The sequence below is a fragment of the Gasterosteus aculeatus genome, chromosome 14 (assembly GCF_964276395.1).
Source record: "Gasterosteus aculeatus chromosome 14, fGasAcu3.hap1.1, whole genome shotgun sequence".
NCBI lineage: Eukaryota > Metazoa > Chordata > Actinopteri > Perciformes > Gasterosteidae > Gasterosteus > Gasterosteus aculeatus.
In genome coordinates, this window is record NC_135702.1 from 2,572,972 (window position 1) to 2,594,910 (window position 21,939).

General features: G+C 48.4%; 1 protein-coding gene across 30 annotated transcripts in view; it reads right to left on the reverse strand.

Annotated features, from left to right (window-relative positions):
* The window catches only part of mast4 (microtubule associated serine/threonine kinase family member 4), a 46,767-nt gene that overhangs the window by 12,486 nt on the left and 12,342 nt on the right, over positions 1 to 21,939 (reverse strand). For 7 of the 30 annotated variants that reach the window (XM_078088834.1, XM_078088829.1, XM_078088832.1 and 4 more), the window contains 12 exons: positions 14,964 to 14,995; positions 10,867 to 10,947; positions 4,706 to 4,794; positions 3,495 to 3,564; positions 3,297 to 3,317; positions 2,952 to 3,030; positions 1,830 to 1,984; positions 1,668 to 1,743; positions 1,363 to 1,572; positions 1,177 to 1,278; positions 910 to 1,042; positions 72 to 133 (listed from right to left, as the gene is read on the reverse strand). In XM_078088834.1, coding sequence (XP_077944960.1) covers positions 72 to 133; positions 910 to 1,042; positions 1,177 to 1,278; positions 1,363 to 1,572; positions 1,668 to 1,743; positions 1,830 to 1,984; positions 2,952 to 3,030; positions 3,297 to 3,317; positions 3,495 to 3,564; positions 4,706 to 4,794; positions 10,867 to 10,947; positions 14,964 to 14,995 — 1,110 coding nt within the window. Of the gene's footprint in view, positions 1 to 71; positions 134 to 909; positions 1,043 to 1,176; positions 1,279 to 1,362; positions 1,573 to 1,667; positions 1,744 to 1,829; positions 1,985 to 2,951; positions 3,031 to 3,296; positions 3,318 to 3,494; positions 3,565 to 4,389; positions 4,575 to 4,705; positions 4,795 to 10,866; positions 10,948 to 12,208; positions 12,357 to 14,963; positions 14,996 to 18,993; positions 19,123 to 21,939 lie in introns of those variants that run through there. The other 23 variants (XM_078088835.1, XM_078088844.1, XM_078088846.1 and 20 more) reach the window with 14 other exon arrangements.

Sequence of the window (21,939 nt, forward strand, 5' to 3'; positions counted from 1 at the left end):
ACATCTGTTCTCCGTTGCGGAGACACCCGCGGAGAAGATCGATTCGGGAGAAACAATTCCTGAGCGCTCACCGAGTCGTCCGTCTCCGGCGTTTCTGCAATGCCGCTGTCACAGCTGGTCAGCTGAGCGATTTCTGCAAAGAAAGTTTATTATTTAAAGAAGATTATGTGTTAAAAGAATGCATGAAAAAAGCTGCTGGTGTGTCAAACATCTGGACGTTTCTTCGCCGGCCTACAAAAAGTTTTTGAAACAAAACGGTAACGTAAGCGCGGAGGAATAAGGACTTAAAAACCGCAGACTGTATCGAACCATCAGGTCCGAGGTGCTGACTCCGAGTTAATCTCAGCTGAGGATAAATGCCGTGGGAATCAGTAACGAACACTCGCCTAACGACCATCTTGAAAGTCACCACTCCGGAAACCAGCGCTCGTTACAAAACCACCTCGCCGCCGCTTTTCCGTCACTTATTTCCGTGCGTTTGTGTCTCGCGCGCCGTCCTCAAGGGAGCCAGTCAACACATTTCCACGGCTGTTTAACATCTGGCCTCCCCGGTAAGCTCCGCTTCAGGCGCTGGAGGCTCTGAGCGAGAAGAGACCCGGGGGAGGAGAGGGGGAGTGACGGGGAGGGAGATCGGCTGATGAGGCGGCCTGTTTGGATCCGCGGGGAGGCCATTCCTTTCTAATTAGTCTTAATGAATGTTGTTTGTAGCCGAATCCGGAGAGACGGAGGGTCGTTAGAAAGGCGGTCTGTTCGGCGCGGGACATTAGTCCAGAAGGTTTCCTTCCCGTTCCCTCGCAGCTTATGTTCTAATATACAGACAACTCAGCTTTAACCAAATCTTTAAGAATTCATCCATATATACTCATTGTTCATGTATGTTAACGTATATCTTATATTTGCTCCTCTTACCTTCTAGCGGATCCCTGGTGAGTCCCAGCTGGCTGATGATGTAACGGGGGATGTCCGTCTTGATGCCCTGGCCCTCTTTGGCGTGTCCTTCGGCGGCCTCCAAGAGGTGGTAAAACTCTTCCGGGTCGAACTCCTGGAGACACGCGAACAACGTCAGTCTCAACACGCAGCGCGACGGCTCGATGGGCGGCGATGGTGTTGTTTCCGCGACGGGACGTCAGCTCCGCGCCGCCGCGCGCGAGCCTTCTCCGTTTTTCAGAAACATACCAGACATTCCAGCAGGCGAGCGGGTCGGGCTATGATGATGAGGATCTTCTTCACCAGCTCTTTGATGACGTTCACCTCCTCGCTTTCCGATCGCTCGGTGGACTACGGGGAAAGACGCACAACGTTCTGGCTCAGCACTCAAAGTCACAACCAACCCGTGCGATGGTCGCCGAAAGGGGCGCTCACCTCCTGGACGAGCCTCTCCAGCTTGTCGGTGAGCTCGCAGAAGTAGCTGGAGGTGACGAGGCCGAGCCGGCTCTTCTCCAGGCAGTCGCGGGCTAATTCCACGATCTGGTGGTGGGCGAAGCCGAGCACGCCGTCTGCCAGAGGGAGGACGCTCTCTGGGGAGTTGCTGCGGATGATCTCCTGAATCTTTTCCTCCATCTGAGCCGTGGCCTGCAGGAAGGGACAAGGCGGGGTGGCGGGGGGGGGAGGAGTCAGCTTGGTGACGCTCAGAAGAATGAACGAGAAAGAGGCGGCGAGCCCGTTACCCTGGGAAAGCGCTCCTTGTAGACGTGGTTCATCATGATAATCTCGTGGTCGTAACACGATGGGGATCTTCCGGGGCTGGAAGAGAAGTTCGACCATCAGTACCTGGTGAGGGGGGGGGGGCGTTCACCTGCCTGGGGCAGTTGGAGGGGGGGTAAAGGTACCTGAGGCTGCGCGAGCGGGGTCGCATGGCCGTCGCCCGGCGGCACTCCTCCCCGGAGATGCTCTCAGTGCAGAAGTGCTTGGAGAGGAAGTGCAGCTCGTCGGGCGTCGGCTGGAAGGGCAGCTGGTGCAGCTTCTCCTGTGATGAACAGGATGACTGGAAATGAAACACATATATATCCAACATGAAAAGAAAAATATTTTTTTATTTTGTCCGTGGATAAAAATTTAAAAATAAGATTTTTTTTCCCCCCAATAAAAGTCGCAGCTCGTCATTTGTACCTTTCAGTGTTAAACTAAGAATGCCCCAGGTTTTCAGTCTTTATGCTAAGCTAGGTTAGCCTGTACCACATGACAGTGGTAAACAATAGTTGCATCTCACTTTTAGAAAGTGAAAAAATAAGTGGGAGTTTGTTTTTTCCCCAAATAACGCCTTCTAGGTACCCAGAACAATCCTACATTTAATAACAATCTGTTAAACTACAAAGAGCATTAATGACGTCACAGTGAGCCCGACCTCTGTGTTTCTAGTCTGGTGGTTTACCAGAGTAACAAAGACGCGTTTCCTTCGATAGGAGTCGTGAATAACAGGAAACACTTTCAACCCGCCGCCTCTTTGTCTTCCCTCTGAATCGTAGTGAGCGTTTGCATGTCTGCCTCCCGTTAACACGCCATTATTCAAATGCAACTCCGCCAGAGTGAAAGTGAAACACGCAGGACGCCGTAGGAGAGTTTCAGCATTTATTTATCAAAAGAGTGTGATTTTCAAATAGCAATAGTGTAGCGTGTTATATATTGTTTTAATCAAAATATGCCATAACAACACACAAAATTATCCAGCTTACGCCTCTTTCTGGTACATTTACTCAGCTGTGCGATATCTGCATATTTTGGTTTCGTGGAAGGATAAATAAATAAATCTGCCTGTATTTGATAGTTAAAAAGGAAACGTGTGCTGTGTCTTTTCATGTGTTCACATGTGGCAGGTTGTCCCATTAGCCAATGAATATAAATGACTAACATCTGGTGTGCACAGCTGCATATTTATATCTTAAATTTAAAAATTGTTTACGCATTTCTTTGACATTTTAGGACACGGGGGACTTGAGAGGTTCGGCGCTTACTGAGACGGTGGAGCTGGGCGTGTTGGTTCCATATCCGGAGGAGGGGAGGGAGGCCAACGACCAGCGGCGACCGTCAGTCCTGTCGACCGCAGACACTCACATTACACAGAATTACGACGCCGGCCGCTGAGAGGTATTTGTGAAATAGTCTGACATAAAAACAGTCCTGGTGATCACATCGTTTTAGATGAATGGGGATATTTCTTTGCTATTGTTGAAAATGAAATCAAGCGAAAACAGTAAGTGAACGTGGAACCGAAACGTCAGAGACAAACTTATGACCCGGGGGGGTTTGTGATAAATAAACGATGTGTGGTTATGAAAAGGTGCCTAACGTGGCGTTACCTGTCGGCTCTGTGGCAATGACTGTGGATTATAACAAGAGGACATCGTTACTTGATATCGTCTCCAGAGATGGAGTAAAACAAGTGACACGTGGAGGCCATCTTTGAAAGCGGAATAGAATTAAGCTAAAATCACGGCTGGTGGTGGTCTACGTGTCTGACGCTGTTAGATGGCTACAGCTTTGAACGCAGTGAATACCTTCGTGCAAAAGAGAAATGAGCCGAGGCGCTCGGGGAGAAGTTTCTGGGACTGTCCTGGGGGCTCGTTCCTGCAAGAAAAACACAAAGAACAAACTGGTGGGACCCCTGATGTTTTTAAAAATCTAAACTGCCATGATGTTGCTATAGAAACGCAACCATTCATTCATTACACAATCCAGACATTAGAAACAAATGACACTAATGACGAAACATCCACACAAGCAGGATTCCATAGATACGGCCACGAGTATTAATATAAGACCAGAGCTTCAATAAGGAAGCAAAAGTTTATTTGTTGAGTAAAGTTAGAATTTAGGTGACTTGTTAAGATCTGTTGAAGGTTGAACATCTGAAGGCCGGTTTGTTTCTTTAGGAGTTTACTATGAACTTTAATCAGCATTCAAATGTCCAACATGTTCACTTAATAGTGGGTCTCGAGAGTCGTGATCACGATTACCGAGGGATTAATTCTGCCGCCGAATAGGCCAAAAAAAGTTCAATTTTAAACCCAGATTTGAAAATGACAAGTCGGCCTCTACAGATTTTCTCAGGGATTTTATTCCAAAGAAGAGCAGCTCAATAAAAAGGATCAGCGATGGAGACATGAAGGAAGGAGCCACTTCATCGGCTTCAGACCTCATGGCGACCTCTCGTTGGCGAGCCGGCAAAGTGCATCATTACTCAATTATATAAATGTGTTTACATTTGTCATATTTTATAAATGAAGGAGTCATCTAAAGCCGGTCTGAAGAGGATCACTTCCTAAAGAGAGAAGTGTCTCCATCGGTTCCTCCAGTCCACATGCAGAAACAAAACCTCCTTAATTACTGTGACAACGTGTTGTCAGTCCTCCGCCTGCCGTGAAAACGGAACCGACAGGATGTTTCTCTTACCTCTGGTACCGACAACGCGGCGGCGCCCCGGCGTGAGGTCGTCCCGGCAACGAACACGTTCGTTGCAAACGACGTCGTGCTTTTCGGATTCCATCTCAAAAAAGGCCGAGCTCAAAGTTCAGCGCCGGGAGCGACTCTCTGCTGACCAATGCCAGGAAATAAACGCCCTGTGGCAAGTGAGGCCTCCCCTCCCCTCTGCCCCCGGTGCATTTCCTCCCCCCCTCCCCCGGTGCATTTCCTCCCTGCAGACCCCCCCAGCACACCCGGAGGGGGCTACGTCTCTACGGGTTAACTAATGCTGCGCGCACAGACTTACCTGTGAGAGATGAGAGGGGGGAGTGAGGCCGTGGGAGACCTGAGGACTGAGCGCTTCCTATCAGGCTTTTCCTGTTGCTGGTTCTGCAGCTGTGAAACCAGGGAGGCAAAGATTAGTCAGGACGGAGCTACTGGTCACGCCGCCATCGACGACAGGGAGGGAAGGTAGAAACATGTTATGGTCACTACGGGAATAAGCCAAGGAAAAAATAAATTTAATATTAAATGCTCCGAGGGAACCAATGGGATAAGAGGTTGTCACAAAAAAAGCAAATTAAAGAGAAAATTCAAAATAAATAATAATGACGAGAATAATAAAGTGAAATGAGGCAAGGCAGAAACTTGTTTACTACAGATCGTATTTTCTGCGATAATAAAAAAATTATGTTTTGAGGAAACCAATGGAATAATCATCCCAAAATGTATAATAACATTTTTAAAAAATGCCGAAATAAAAAGTTTTCAAAAATAAATTCAATCAAAAATATTTATAATAATGAAAAATAATTAAATTGTTATTATTATTATTGAAAGGAGAAACTTCTGTTTGTTAATGAATGCAATTATTCCACCGTAGTTTCAGATTATAATCAGATAATATCTACACGGTCACGAAAAGAGACGGCACACCAAAATAAAGCAGCATTCCGGATGTTTTTAAGTTGGTTGATGAGGTTAAAGGAGGACTGTGGCTCACGAGGGTCCACTGGGATCAACAACATGTGACTCAAAACCCAGTTTTTAACCTTGAGGGGAAAAGGAACTATTTCACAGTAAAAAATGAATAAACATTTTTAAAAAGCAGCTCCGGTGTTCAACGTCCCGATTAGTCTTTATATCTTTATATTAGAGGCCGTGTGGGAACACATGACGCTTGAACAACATGAATTCGCTTCAAGGTCAGAGACTCGATGACGTCCTGTTACATAACGTCTTCAGAGAGCTGAACCATTTACAACTGGATATGTACAATGTTAATAACGCCCAGTGCTAAAAACACATCTTCTGTCAGTGTTTGAACAGTGAAGCTCCTGGATTTCACTGCAGCATTTGATGGAATAACACCGAAGCCAAAGACCTCGATGGACACAACAGCCATCAGAATGTTCCATTTTTCATAAATCGTTTGTTTCGTTTTTGGAGCTTTAGTCCCCAGTGAGGTCGAGCCCTGTATCCGATCATTAATTAAGCATTAACATTATGGATAAAAGAATCAGGGGCTCTCATGACGTTGGAAGTCGTGTATCCGGGGGGCTCTGGATGGACTGACTCTCTCCACGTTGAGATATCGTTTCACATTACTTACCAGCTCGCTTTAAACAGCACAATCCTGTTAACTAATTCTGATTGATCGTGTGGGAGATTTGGGCGCCCCTGTCGGTGTAGATTAACTACGGGTAATTTCCCGCTAATTTGATGCATCGTTTGAACGATGAGTCCGGATTTATGAAGAGGAAGAGGCCTTGCTCCTGCTTAATGGTCCAGCAATTAGCCACGCGCTAAAGTCCAATGATGAATGGAACAAATGTTCAGAGGCAAATTCGAATATGAATCCGTGGCTCTCGTGGTTCGGTGCTCTTACGATTACGCATTTGGAAGACGCAGACTTTTAAAAATGTTCAAAGCTGCAGGGAAGATTTCAGCTGTTTTTGATATTCAAGGAAGCAGCGACCGATTCCTGAATTACAAATCGGCCCGAAAGAGGAATTATTATAAAGTGAGATGAGATTATTATTATTATTATTATTATTATAATAATCAGAAGCAAAAAAACATCTCCCAGTCAACACCAAGCGTCCTTCTGAGCAAGTGAGTAGATTTCGGTTTGAGCTTTAGGAGAACCACCGGCGCCGTTAAACCTGCAGGACAAACCCCTAATTTAGACTTAAATCCCATCTAATCTTGTTTGCACGAGTGCTTTTCGAGGGTTGACCTGCAGGAGCGCGGATCATTAATCGCGACGGCGCGGGAGCGAATAATATCTGGCACACAGGTGCTCAGTCAAAGAGGATCACATTTAACAACATCTATTTATACGCTCTCACCGGAGGATTTCGGCCCGGAGAGGATGCCGCGCGGCTGCCCGGCCCGTCCAAAAAGGTGTCCATCGAAGTTAGAGAAACGAATAAAACGTATAACTCGTTTTTACTTTGCATTAATCTCATTCCTACACTGACCTGAATTACTGGAACTCTTCTATTGTTACAAAGTAATCCAAATCTGTCAAAAACGACTTAAGACTTCGGCTCGCTCGCTTATTTTGGTTCTGGGAAGAGGTAAAAATAGATAAAGGCCTTTGATTTACAACAATGAGACGAATGACTGATCCTGACCTGCGCCAACAAAAAAAAAAAAAAAAAAAGAAAGCCATAATTCATCTTTTTCCACTTCTGTGAGTTTTGCTCCCTTGTCAGAGCTGTCAGGTGAGCTGACAAAGCGCGATGCCACATAAATCACTGCTGACAAACCCAAATTCAAAATGACGCATGTGACACCGAGGCTATTAATAGTATCTAAAAACAAGCTTCTCTACATCTGAGGACGTACAGTTACACACAGCTTTTCAGGAGATTAGATATTTTACATTAAGTGCGTTGCATATTCAACCCGAATGGTCAGTGGTTCCTACATCTGGCAATCTTCTTTTTGATGCATACAGATGTGTCAGCTGCATTCAAACTGGATATCGTGAGCTTGTATCAGAACAGTCTGATCAGAACTCAAAGAGATGTACAATGTGGTCAACGTGCAGATGACTTGAGGAGGAAAAACTGGAAAACTGGAAACTTTACAGCTGCTGTCAACAGCTGTGACATTTAATGAAGTATCACGTCAATGTATTCACAAGCACACAGCAGAAAAACATGAATCTGATCTCAGGGATTTTCTCAGGGATTTTTACAGCACGAGACTTCAGTTCAAGATCCACTAAATGTGACAGCGGGCAAAGAAATGTGTGTGTGTCTAAAAAACAGGCAGCATTTCATGTTAAGCTGTTTTCCCTTTAAAATGGGTCAGGACAGGGATTAAAGATAAATATTATATCGGCTTCACAGAAACCACACAGAGGGAAACTGGGATCAAGTGGATTAGCTGTGAAACCAGTAGCCAAACACACCGAAGAGACATTCTTCACTTGGCAACGTCCAAAAGGGGGAAAAGCGCGTTACGAAACGTTCACATTTCAAAGCGAGTTTCCGCTTTCCAGCCTGTAATTAATGCACACGTCCTGCGCGAGGAACGTGGGACGACCTCGACCGTGAGCTGCGAGGGACCACGAACACCACGCGAGCTTCTGGCACGATGTGCACACGCGGGGGAAACGGCGCCCGTCCACTCAACTGTTTGGCGGGACAATAAACTACTTCCCCAGATGAAGCAACACACGACACTGCAAAAGATGATGTGCCGAGGCGCGTTTGAAGGTTACCTCTTGGACCGGCGCAGACGGGCCCCGCTGAAGAAATGCGGCACGTCAAAGTTGGACAGCACGGTCCACGGGCCCGAGTCGGACACGGCGTCCGAGTCCCGCCGGAGCGGCAGGTGCAAAGGGGGCCTCGGGGGGCCCGGCGAGGAGAAAGGGCGGCTTTCGGTGGGGTTCGGGGCGACGCGACCTCCGAGGCCGTCCCGGCGAGTCGCCCCGCGGCGGCGGTGGCAGCAGCAGCAGCCGCCGCCGCCCTCCTTCGGCCCGAACCCCCTCTGCGCGGGCGCATCTGCGGCCAGCTGCGGCATGAGAGCACGGGCAGAGAGGACGCCCTGTCCTCCTCCGTCCTCCAATGAGAAAGTAATCCAGGGAGGATCCGGCGATGCACACGCTCTGCGCGCGTGAGGGATCCAGGTCAGGCGTCAACCGTTGCGAGGGAAACGGCACAAAACACCGGCGGACCTTTTGTTTTCCCTCCTCTCTCTCTCTGCTCCACGTCCCAGATGCTCGCCCTGCTCAACATGCCTCGCGTCATGCAACCGGCATCTACCACTCGGCATCCTGGGCGGGGGGAGTGGGAGTGGGAGGGGGGATGCGAGGCAGCGGCGGTCGGCACATGCCGCCGTGCACTTGCAGCGCCGTGCAGGCCGGCTCCCCTCCGGAGGTTTTCGGGTGGGTCAGCGTTCGCAGCGGGACACATTTGAAGTGGAGATGCTTTTCACACGGGGAGGGCTGAGAGGTACCGGCTTCCTCCGCTCGATGGCGGCCTCACCTTGACCTCACCTTTGGTCCTCGGACTCGCGCCGACAAATCCTCGCTTACGCCCTGCAACCAAATCCACGTACTCGTGGTGAGTACGTAGAAAATGAGAAAAAAAAAAGGTCCGAGGAGGTTAACTCAAAAGTCGGGAGTTTTGTCAGTCCGGTGATGAATTCGACTTGCGAGTCCCGCGTGTACGTGAGAGTTTCGGAGGCGCCCGGGCGAAGCGGCCTCCGGGAGAGCAGACAGCGCGGCGACAAATTCTCCGCAGTGGCCGTCACGAAATAACAAGCCAAACCGCCACGAGCACAAAGGGCGGCGACTACCTGCTCATATCCCTCAGGGAGGGAGCAAAGTTCAGCACCCGGCTCTGCTGCAACAACAGAACCCAACAGCTGCTATAAGAGCGCCTCCGTGTGTGTGTGTGTGTGTGTGTGTGTGTGTGTGTGTGTGTGTGTGTGTGTGTGTGTGTGTGTGTGTGTGAGGTTGCTGCAATCACATGATCCACGGAGTGAAGCTTACATGTTACTTTCTCGCAAATTCCACCTCATGTGAGCAAATAAGAACAAACCGCAACTCACAGGAAAAAAAAAAAAAAAAGGTCATCATGACCCCGTCTGTTCACCGCCCTGTCAATCAAGTCATTTGACAGAAAATCAACTGGCAACATTATGGAAGAAAGAATAACAGCATTTTAAAAATACTAGCTTTCTTTATCTCTTTTGTTCATGAACTGAATGACTGATTTCTATTTTATGACCTTTTATGCACCAAAACCATTAATGGCATCGTGTCACATGGGGCGGTCATGTGACACGATGAAGACAAACAGACCACAGAGTATGATGACGGCTGCAGATCGGTCCCTTCACTTAGCAAGTGGAGGGGAACTAGAGGAGGAACCATGACGGGCGCCTCTCAGCCTGCGTTCCCTCCCAGCTCGCCTCCCCACAGGCCGGCGTGACTGCCTCCCCGCTAATTATGGCTCTGCTCCGTTTCCGCGTTCTACATAAGAGACGGCGCTCCGGAAGGATCAAAGTCAAACTCGCGTGGGGCGGCGAGGAGCGGGAGGGGGGGAGGCGATCGAGGCCGACGGGCCGGACGGCCCCCCAGCAGCAACAAAGCTGGGGTTCCTACATCCGAGTCTGACGAGACGAGAATAATAATCAAACGGCAACGATGACAGTTTCGCTTCGCAAAGACATTCACTTGCAGCCTGTGCAGTACGACGTGTTTACGCAGAAAACTGCTCCTCTTTGAACACGTGTGAGAAACTTGCACACCGCCGCCCTGTCGGCCAATCAGAGACGTGCAAGCACATGTGTGACCAAGCACCCATCAGCAAACCCGTCCACCTTAAACAGTAACGTGAATATGCATTAGTTCTTCCTCTGACTATGATCGCAGAGATGAAGCAGACAAGAGTCTTTATATCCATTTGCCCCCAACAAATATAAAGTAGCAGCAAGGCCAGACGGGTCGAACCCGAGTGACGTCCTGACAGAGCAAAGACACACGGAGCCTCATGGTGGGTGACCAGTGGAGCCCGAGAGGAGAACGCGCTATCGAAGTCAAAAATAACAAGATCCACACAGATTTTTTTTAAATACTAACCACAAAATGGACGCATCATAAGCCAGAGGGCTTCGAAAAAAAAAAAAAAAACCCCAGCGATTCCCGTTTTCAATACACGAAGGATTCAGACGTTCTTCACTTTGATGTATTGAAAATGCCACAAATCCTACTTAGCACATGAAAGAGGAGCATAAACCTCAGAACAGAGAGCGGCAAGATGGGGGAAGGAGGGAGGGCGGGGGACACTATCAACGTTATATAACCAGAGTCTTCCTCTTTCAATGTCGTCTCAATGATTTTAGGAGGGTGGGGTGGGGGTGGGGGGGCCTTGTGGTGCACGTTGTCTAGAGGGAGTCAAAACGTGCACGGACCTTTTCACAGACATCACATGCGCGCTCGCTTACCTCCAGAAATGGAACGCGTGCAGCGGGCTGCACGGGCTGCAGGGGCTAGTGGGAGTGGGGCTCGAGCTTCGGGGAGTCAGGCTGCAAGTTAAATGGAGGGAAGTGAATAGTTGTTCTTTTATCACACATGACAGTACCCCCCCCGACACACACACACACACAGCATGAGGCTCCCTGCCGGGTGAACACTACATTGTGTTTAAAGAGCAGGTTCCAGGAGGTGGAGATCGGAGATGCTTCGATCCAAGAGGCTGCAGATTAAGGTTAAACTCACGTTGCGTGTAGTTGTTTTAAGGTCGGACGCATCTGACTCACAGAGAGACTTTCCCTTTAACGTGTGATGTCATGGATCGAGCCCCTTTCTGAACAGTGGCACTGCAGAGCAGGAGGTCACGTAGAGGTGAGTAACTTTTACTGCAGATGCAGTACGGATGACACCATTTTAGGGATAAATCTTTCCTACATTTCTCTTGTTTTAAAAACCCAAACAAACTATGAATGCATCTTAAAAAAGGAAGGAGTACATTATCTTTAACCAAAGGATAATCTATGTTATTTCTCTGCAACAAAGAGCTTCATGTGTCTTTCTACAGATACATGAGGGTAAATGTCTGTAGTAGTAACCAATGGGGTTACGGGTGAGGGGTCAGGAAGTACTGGGGGACTCACACGCTGTTGGTTTTGGTCTTTTCATTCGATATGTTGACTATCAGAAAAATATTTTCGGATAAATCGAATAAAATCTGCATCGCAAAAATAATGGATTTGAAGCAAATCGATCAAGTCGTAAAGGGAACCATGAAAAAAAACTAAATAGATAAAAAGGAATCCTCAAGGCCAACAAACGACGGATCAGGAAATCTGCAGAGTAAACACACAATGATTCACTGCCTTTACGATCGCATCCAACACGCATCACAGGTGTGTGTGTGTGTGTCCTTCGTATGCAGTAAACGCAAGTGTGTCACGCCAGCAGAGAAAGCATGTTGTGGAGTTGCGGCACTCCGTTGCGTGACACGTTATCTGGCTGTCTGTCTCAAAACACACAGACAACACACACACACACACGCACAGACACAGACGCACACACACACACGCACAAAAACAAACGCTGAACAAGCACCCGCACACACACACACACACACACACACACACGTAAGCCCCCGTTACCACATTACACTTCCTGCTGCTGATGCTGCAGATGCTGCAGATGCTGCAGATGCTGCTAATGCTAACGCCACACAAGCAACAGTGAAAGACACACAAACATGTCACAGAGACAAAGCTCAGGACCGCGGGGGAGCTTCTCCCCCCCGGTAGCATAACGGAGGGAAATACTCACTCTAGCGTCAGCCCTGGAATTCTCAGCCTCTCCCGCTGGGCTTTCATGGCTGAACTGTGCTCGTCTGCTCTATTGTGGTCATGATATGCGTTCACGCTGCCCGCCTGCCTCCCATCCCTCCCATCCCTCCCCCCCCCTGCACTGACAAAGAGCCAAACCCAGCCACCACACTGCGATGAGACGGATTGGTTTTCTCTCCCCCTACAGAAAGGGAGGCGGGGGGGTGAAAACAGAGCAGGGGGGCTCGGGTTCTTGTTTTGGTCTTTTTTCTGCTTCCCACCTTGAAGCTGTCAAATGAGATGCTCAGCAGCCGGCGGAGGGCATGGAGGCAGGGCAAGCCCCTCCCCCTGCCCCTCCCCCCTGCCCCGGCTGCGTCGCAGAAATGAACGCAATGAATAAAATCTACACCGTGTCCCCCCTCCCCCCCCCCGCCAGCCTTACCACACAGTCACGTTGACAGGATGCTAACGCGATGCAACGTCGCCACGAGCTCGCGGATGATGTCATCTCGGGGAGGAGAACATAATGCACCACTAGCTGTCACTCCACGCCAGTCACACGCAGGGAAGGAGTCAGGAAATTCAATGACATTTAACCTTAAAAAGGGAAGCGGGAGCGCGGCCGTGTTTCCGTGACCCGGAGGTCATGAAGTACGATGACGCAGCAGAGTGTCCTTGGATTTAAGAGACTCCAGAGCCGCCCCCCCACTCTGCCCCCCCCCGACCCCCACAAGAGCCATTTCATCCAGTTATTGCTGCAGGAGTCAAAAATGAGTCAATGACTCATCTCAGTGAATCACGACGGTAATGATGATAATAATAATAATAATAATAATACACAATAACATTGTTGCTCGTCACTAGAAACCTTCTCACTCACATTTACACCTCTGAAGGAGCCACAGACGCTCGAGCCGCTTCTTCTTGTTGAACGGAGTTCACACTCCGAGAACAAATACATTGATGACGCATAATGGGAAAGTATCTCATTACGAAAGCACAGACTGCAGGAGATGATGAGAGCTTTGTATTCTTGTGGTAATAGCGGCTTGGCTTTTTTTAATACTGTAGATTTAAACTGTAAATTAGTCAATAGGAAGCGTATTTTTCCTGCGCTGGGCTACTTGTCCTGTTGTCCAATGTTAAGCACAAACAGCCATGTTCCAATTCCTTTTATGTCCAACATACTTTGGTAATAAATGTTTCCTGAGGAATGTATTTAAGAGGCTGAAAAAAACGCCTATAATAATATATAACTATCGTTGCAAATATGAGGCTCTAGTGTCGAATTTAAACATTGAAACTTGCAGTTAAATGTTGCAGAAATGTGGCTAACAGATAAGAATTAGTGAAACAAAATGTGCTTTTAATTCAACTGAGTCCAATTTGTAAAAGATGGCCAACGGAATCTACGGTCGACTATTCCCCTCCGACACCCTGTTGCATGCTGGGAAAGCTGCACGGCAGCATTGGTCCAACGAAAATGGTCAACAACTCTATACGAGAGCTCCTTTAGATGCAAATTAATTTTATTGGACCAGGGAAAAGACTCCCAGTTATTAAGGTCGGCCTGAGAATAAGTTCCATTCGTCGCACAACTGGAGTGACTCACTTTGACAACAACGACACAACTCGTCCATGTGGCCGTGGAATAGAAATTAAAAAATTCCAGAGGTGTGAAGAGTTCATTTTGACACCAGAAACTCTGCTTCGAGAGTCAAGTCCTTTTTCCTTCAACCTCAAGAAAAAAAGTGAAAAATTATTCCCAAACAAATAAACTAACACGCTTTGTCATATCGAAACACCGTCGCTATGGTTACCAAGGTCTCCGGAGCCCCCGGCGCCTTTAAATACAACCCGGAGCGGCCGGTGATCTCACCGCAGCCCGTCGGAAATTGCTTACCTCCATCACACCGGGTGCCCCCTGCGGCCCCCCCGCGGCTCCTCACCACAGGGGGCCGCACGGAGTGTCAGAGGTAAACCCTTCTCCATGTCAAACTAAAGCAAAAATCAATATCCAGGATGTCTCTATTCTGCCTCCACCGTGCGAAGAGCACATGCTTTTCATCCTCTTTAATGTACCTGATGAAAGCCGAGATGACTCCTGATGCGTGTGTGTGTGTGTGTGTGTGTGTGTGTGTGTGTGTGTGACAAACGTATTTCAATCTATCAAAGATGCTGAAGAAATATCACAGGCGAGGAACATTTAGGTGGGTTTAAAGCTCCCAGAGGACCGCTGGTCCCTCCAGGGTGTTTACAAAGAAAAGAGATTGTGAAGAAAACATGAATTAATCATAGTTGTGAATACGTTATTACGACCTCCCGCCCCTCGAGGTGGTAATCAGTAAATAAAGAAAGATCTCATGTGGGATTCATGCAAAATTCACAGAGGTGGTCGGTTTGAATTTTGGCTGGAAAAGTATTCATCCAATCCACTTGTTCCGGATCTTTGAACACCCGGCGCACGCCTTCACTTCTGATCCAGCGCCCAAAGACGAGTCCCAATACGCTGCACATTAACGCTGCATATTAAAAGGGAAACATTTGATCAGAACGTCTCATTTCAGTGGCGTTCACAGGGAACCATCTGCGAGCATACATTTGATTACATCGTGTTCATCTCACGCAGCCCTGCGACAGAATGCTTTGATTCATGCTGCTTCACGTCAGCTGACTCGTCTTCATTAGTAGCGCGACGCATGTCGCGGCTGAGCGGAAAGCAGATGTCTACGTGTGACAAACATCTGGGTACTTACAAGCTGCCTCTTCGAGGAAGACTCAGCTCCTTCTGCGAACGAGAAGAAAAGAGATATAAGTACAAAGGAAACCGCAGTCGAGTTTGAGTACACCTTCACAATCACCGAGGGAAGAAAGGCACTTTATTTTGCCGTTGGAGGTCCGTGTTTCCTGTGTGTAAAGGAGGTTATTAAAAAGGAAAAAGGTCCAACAAAGCCCTCGTTCATTTGGTGAGGGATTACGCGCGCTCACAAGCTTCTTACCGAAGACGATAATGCCGCGCGCTTCGCAGGAAAAGCAAAGTGACAAATTCAATCGGGAGCACTTTCCCCGTCGAAAGCGGACGAATGAAATCGCAAAAGACGAGGGAGCGACTTCAGCGTTGCTCACAACAGTTCACGTCGTGTCTACGAGCAGTGTGAAACGAACCCAAAGCCCTCAGAGCTTCTCAACATCTCTGATCTCTGGGTCCGTTTTCACTTTCGATTGTTTTGTGTTGAGACTACGAATCCCACTGATTTGATCACGGGGCGTTTCGTTGAGGAAGGCGTCCTGTGTGGAGCGGCCTCCACTGCAGGAATTTAATTTTTTTTAAAACAGCTGCATTATTGTCTGATTAATTCGAGTTTAAACCCAAACACAAAAGGTTATAAGTCACTGGTGACATCCGCGCAAAACCTTTTTATCCCACCTGAGATTTAAACAACAGCGCTCATGTGTGTTTTTCTGCATGATGCTCATCGTAATAAGTTGTTCCAGTACATTTTTATGATCCTGAAGAGGTGGAAAAGCTGTCAGACCGGCGACACGTGAAAGCCGCCAGGAGAACAAAGCGTCCTGACGCGACAAACGAGATGCTTCACTGTTCCGCGGGTTAAATGTCAATTACTGGCTTCTAGCAACAGCGTCTCGTCTCCACGCGGCCTGTGTAATGGTTCATTAATTATTCCCTTCGATTTATTTTTCCTACATCAAGATCTAAAGATCATCCGGGGGGGGGGGTTTGGCGAGCAGACGCCTGGTATGACATCATCCGATCACGTGATTACCACTAATCGAATCACCAGCATCCAGCATCTATGGATGGACGTAATACCAAAATAAAAAAACATGTGGACTAAATATTATGAAAACTAACCGGACATTGAAAATGAAAACAAGATCTTAATTAAAGATTTAACTTGAAATTAAATCTCAGCTGCATCTACTCGGTGGATCAGGAGTCGATCGATCGAGCTGCTTGTCAGGAAGCTCACGGAGAACGTGAGCGGAGATGCAGAGCTGCCGTCTCTCTGAAGCGACGTCTCCCGCCCGAAACACGTCGACTTCGGCCTCTCGTTTATCCTCGCAGCTGGAAGATGTTTCTGTGTCGCAAAGACTTAATCCACCGCGTGAGGAGCCGTCGGGGGGGATTAATGTCCCGCTTAATTTGATGACATCTCATTTTTAACGTCCCTGATAATTAACTCCTGAAGATTGAATAAATGGACGATGATATCCACAGCTGCGATCTTCCTCTAATGACTACGGATTCAAAGTGCTTTCTGCTACGCGAGTCCATTCGTCATCGTTAGGTGTCCAACACAAGCAGCTCCGTGTGGGATCCTCCAAAAGGGGAAACCCTCCAACAACCAATAAGACTTCGGTCCAGTTTGAGCAGAAGCCACCCGAGTGTGTAGTCGCCGGAAGGTTGTGTTACAAAAAGTGAAAAACGCGACTAACAGCGGCTTTTAAAACCATTAGACGGAACCTGATATAAGCCAGTCTCCAGGGAGGTGTCCCCTTGTACTTTGTCCCTCCTAGAATATGGCACATAGACACTATAATTATCTCTAAGAATAAAAGAGGAGCAAACCAGAGGTTCCTCACCAGAGGCCGCTATTGTGCACAAGCTAAAAAAAACAAACACACATTTTTCTTATTTTTCTTATCAATGTGGTGGGCTGCTGTAAGCACCTGGGGGGCTTTTATCTGATAATCTGACCCCTCTGCCCGGCATCAATGGAGGGCTGCTGGAGCTGCAGGAGACCCACTGCTGTGCACAAGGACCCTCCAGCAGAGAGCCCGCTTACCTTCGGCTCAAAGAAAGGTCGTCCTATTCACTCGCCTCCCCCCCCCCTTTAAGATGAGAGCCTTTCCTTTTCCCTTTTAAGGGTTTACGGGCCCTGCTCAGTAAAAGTGATCAAACACGTGCAAATGGGCGGCCTTCACGCGGCGATCGGCCCCAGCTGGCTCACGCCTCGTCCCACAAACGGCTCTTTGGAGAGCGACTTTCTGCCTTTCATTACGGAGGTCTGAAGCACAGAGCAGCTGCACGTATATGAAACCAACACATTTCATACAACGAGGAGACATAGAAAGAAACTCATTCGTTCATATATGAGAGATACGGATTGTTAGATCAGCAAGTAAAAAAAAAACCCATATTTGAAAGATTGTTTTGTCAAATAACAAAAGGAGTTTTAAAGGGCGTCAAACCCCAAAAATACTATTCTCACTCTTAACAATTGAACGGAGGGCCGGGGGACGACCGGTTTAACCCGGTGATCAACAAGATCCTATTCCCTCAACGTAGTCGACTCAAATCATCCAGACAAGCAAACAAAAGCTGCAGACATCCACACCGAGCAGAGCAGGGAAACAATACGACTGCGTATCGCCGGTTATTCGGCTGTTGTGCGAAAAATAAATTCTGCACGTCAGATTCAGATTCCTTCGGCATCAACACCGTAAAGCCTCAGTAAAGCTTCAGTAAAGCTTCCTCTTCTGGTGCTTGACTTCAACCAAAACAACATGAATGGTGGTTAAATGTTGTGGATATTTTATCTACCGATTCTTTTCTCTAGGAGACTGAAGTCGTGAAGATAAATTCCAGGGAAATGGAATTGTCACATGACAAAAATGTGCAATTCGGGTTAACCACATTCAAAAGGGGACTCATTTAGTTGCTTTGGACGGAGACGGGGAAGCAGCGAGACGGCGAAACGTCTCCCTCCCTTGAAGCTGGATGACGTCATCCCTTCCTGAGAATGAATGAGGAAACACCGGAGGCCGACGACGTAGCTCCGTGTTTCCCCCTGAACGGGAGCGAAGGTTGCGTCTGGTTTAGATGTTGCGTGTTGGGGGGCGTGAAAGGAGTCTTGTGAGGGAGCCCGGGAGGGGGGGGGGACGGCGTCCCATAGAAGGAAAAGAAGGATTTAAAATGCACTGTTGTTTGTAAGCTTTTGAAGAATGCAATTAGAACAGAAAAAGAAAGAAACAAAAGTTATTGGTTTTTCCCAGAGACCAAAAAAAGAAGAAATAATTCAAAGCGCATAAATTTGATTTCCTGATTTCTCATTTTCAGGGAGATCAATCATCACAGAGGAACGTATTGACTAAATCTGTGAACACGACGGTGACATGTTGCCGGGGCTTCAGGTTGCAGAGAAACAAAAGGAGTTCTCGAACAAGCAAAACTCAAAGCTTTGTTCATGATGAGATGAACTAAAGGAACATACAGGAAGTTTGTGACGCGCGTTAAAAATAAAAGGTTTTCCCCTTTAAGCAGCACCCACCTACATTATAAATCTAATTTACACATTACTGTCACACCTGCTGCGTGGATACGATCAACGTGGTGCAGAATACGAGACATTTCCCCTTTTAGAACACTGTGTCCTTCCTCCATAACTCAGATCACACCTCCATCAGGAGCTTCACCGTCCTGATAGATCATCTGCATAAAGAAGCATCCATCCCGCTCCATTAGTACACATCTCCCACCCCTCCTGCCGACCAGCTCGCACAAATCAAACCGCACGCCGTCTGAGAAAGTAACAGCGTTTGGCCACAAAACGCGTGTGAGCAGAAAAACATTTTCAGCCGGTTAACTAATTAAATAATCCCCCTTTAGTGCGTCTGCGAGTCTCAAAGTCTGTGTTCTGTTAGAAGAGAAATGCAAGAGCGTCACGAGCTACGCATTCACACCGGGCGGCACAAAGTCCCACTGCAGCTCTCACGCACACACACGCACACACACAGACACACACGGTGCATTTCATCTCCTACCTGTAGCCCCCGTCTCCTCAGAATGCTCGACTCGTCCATTGTACAGAGCCCCCGACTCCTCATGCCTCCCTACCGGCGCACACAGCCATGCTGCACTGCCTCCCTCCTGCCTCCCGCGCTGCCTCCTTCCCTCCCTCCCTCCCTCCCGCTTTGCCTCCCTCCCTCCCTCCCTTTCCTCGGGCAAAACCTGATCTTAGCAGCTGCTAAACACTTCCATCAGAACTTATCCGATTGGAAGGAGGCAGTCAGCTGACGCCTCCTCTTGTTCCTCTCTCCTCTCTAACTTCAGGAGTGATGGAGCGAGAGAGGGAGCAGATAGGCAGTTCTAATTTAGCGTAGCGGCGGACAGGACGGGGGAGAGGCGGGGGGAGGGGGGACAAGTGGGAGCCCCAAGACTCATTTCTCTGTGCAGCCACGCTTTCTGCCCCCCCCTTAGGTGACCATGGAAGTGAGAGGATATCCTTCCACGGCATTGTTCTGCTCGAGCCTCAAACGATGACTCTGGCTTCCTGTGTGCGGCAGGCGGGCGAACCTCAACAAGTCACACGAAACACCACGAATCACACACCTGAGGGGGAGGGTGGGGGTCCGGGAGGGGGGGGGGGGGGGGCATGTGGTCGAGACAGCGGTAGAAAGAGACGGGGGGTATTTTAAAAATTGAAGCCAGGCATGTTTGTTTGAATGAAAAATGTTGCTGGCCGAGACCTTTCAGACCTGCTGTGAAAATGTCACCCAAAGTGCCCGCGGGACAATTTGCACCAGTGAGTCCACAGTGAGTCATTATCATGCTGAAACCCACCGCACCTCCCTGCACACAGCGCACAACGCACACCGCCACCCCGCCTCTACTTCCAACTGCCTCACGCAGCGCTGCCCGGAGAGGAGTTCTTCATCTTCACACTCCGACTCAACGTCGCCGAACCCTTCTATGAATTATCACAGTGGGCTAAAAAAAAATAAATAAAAAAAAGTTGTTTCCCTCGTGCCTCGCTTGCCAATTTCCATCCTGCAAATTCTGCATTCTGTTTCGGTCCGTGCGTCTCCCCCCACACTCATTCACTGTGGTTCTGCTCTGTGAATATTAAGTGGGACCCTTCCATTCTCCTCATCTCCAGCCAAGCTCAAATGATTCCTTTCTCTAAAGGGAGAGTGCGGCTGGCAGATGACAGACACTCACGGCGTACTGGAGGAGATGCACGGGACCGTCGGACAGGTGCCCCCCCCTCCCCCTCCTCTCCCCCCTCCCGCCCCGCATCAACTTGTCTCAATTTTGAAAGCTGTTTCAGCAGAGAGCTGACGGAGCGACACTCATTTGTGCCGATAAGACGGCTCAGGTCTCCGCTCTCCTTGTCGGGCTCGGTGTTTTCTTCTTGAAGCCCTCGGAAGACGAGGATTACGGACGTCTACGTCGAACAATGCCCTCCGATTACCCGAGAGAATTAAACGAATCCATGTTCAACAGACAGAATTGACTCGACTCCACGTTGGACCGAAACGAAGATGTGGAGCTGCAGGAACACAAGCAGCTAATTTATCTGCAATTATTTAAATTAAATAAATATTTAAATAAATATAATCAAACTAATTGATTGATGAAAGTAGGCGTTTTTTTTGCTTTTCCAGTTTGAGGAAGACCGATTTTGACGGATGAAATCGTCTCGTCTCCTTGTGCATCTGTACCAGATGTTGGGCCGATGCATTGAGAGGTGTGCAGAGGCATTTAGAGGCAACGCTGGGGAGATGCTGGCCATCATCTATTTTAGAGGTGGACGCCTCCTCGATATCTTGCCAAAATGGTACTCGTCGTTTTCCAGGTGCTTTCCCTCCAGCGTCTCCTCCGAGCAGACGCTCATTTCAAAATAAACTTCCGTCTTCACAGAAAAACAGATCGGTGGCTTTTATCAAATCATAAACTCAATATCTTTAGATTTTGCACAACTGGTTTCACCAGAAAAATATGCATTTTTGCATCTTAAGATATGAGAGCAATGGACTAAACTACGAATCATTTAAATATCAACGTTGTTTTTACTTCTTTTGAACAAAATATAGCAGACGAATAAAGAACACAAGTGGCACCGCTGTGGCGGCTTTGCAGCCTCAGGAGACGAGTCTGCAGGGCGCCAGCGAGTCATTTCCTCCCAGCAGGTGGGCAGCCGAGGTCGTTTCCTCTGGCTTTGTGGGGGGTGGGTGGGGGGGGGGTCATGCAGCGAGTGCTGATTGTCCGATAAGAGGGCGCCGGGTCACTCAGAGGGGCAACCTGCAGGATGGAAGAGAGACTGGATTCCTTCCACAAAGAGTCTCTGACCTTGGCGACCGCCGCGAAAAAGACACAAACCAACGAAACCGCTCTCACTTCCTCGCTGTTTTTTCTTTTTTTTCCCCCCTTAACAATTTTCTATAAATCGCAATAGACATGCAAATGTAAGCATTGAGGAAATGGAAATGATGTTTCATTTTGTGCAGAACACCGTCACATTTCAACCCCACTGCGGGAAGAATTGTGTCTCAAGCAGAGCGGATGACGGGTGGGGGGTCAATGTCTCAACTGCAATTACTTAATCTGGAGTGACAGTTTCATTTGAATATCACACCCTTAGGTTTACAGTAACAAGCGAGGAGGGCCGGGGGGGGGGTGCGTGAGGCTGATGCACAGCATCCACGTTGCAATTGTGAGGCAAATTTAATCAACACCAAGCTGGAATCCCGAAGGGACCTCGGGAACAAAAGGCGGACAACCCGATCGATAAGCGCCACCCGAATAATGATAAACAGCTGGGCCGATATTAAAAACACCCGCAGCGCGCTGGCTGCTCGGACGCGAGCTGTATCGTGAAGGACATCTCCGCCGGGGGACAAACGAGGGGCCACAAAAGGCCCGACGTCGGGATTATGGCGTCTTATCTCCACTGGAGGAGTATTGATCCACAGTCAGGAGAGACGAGC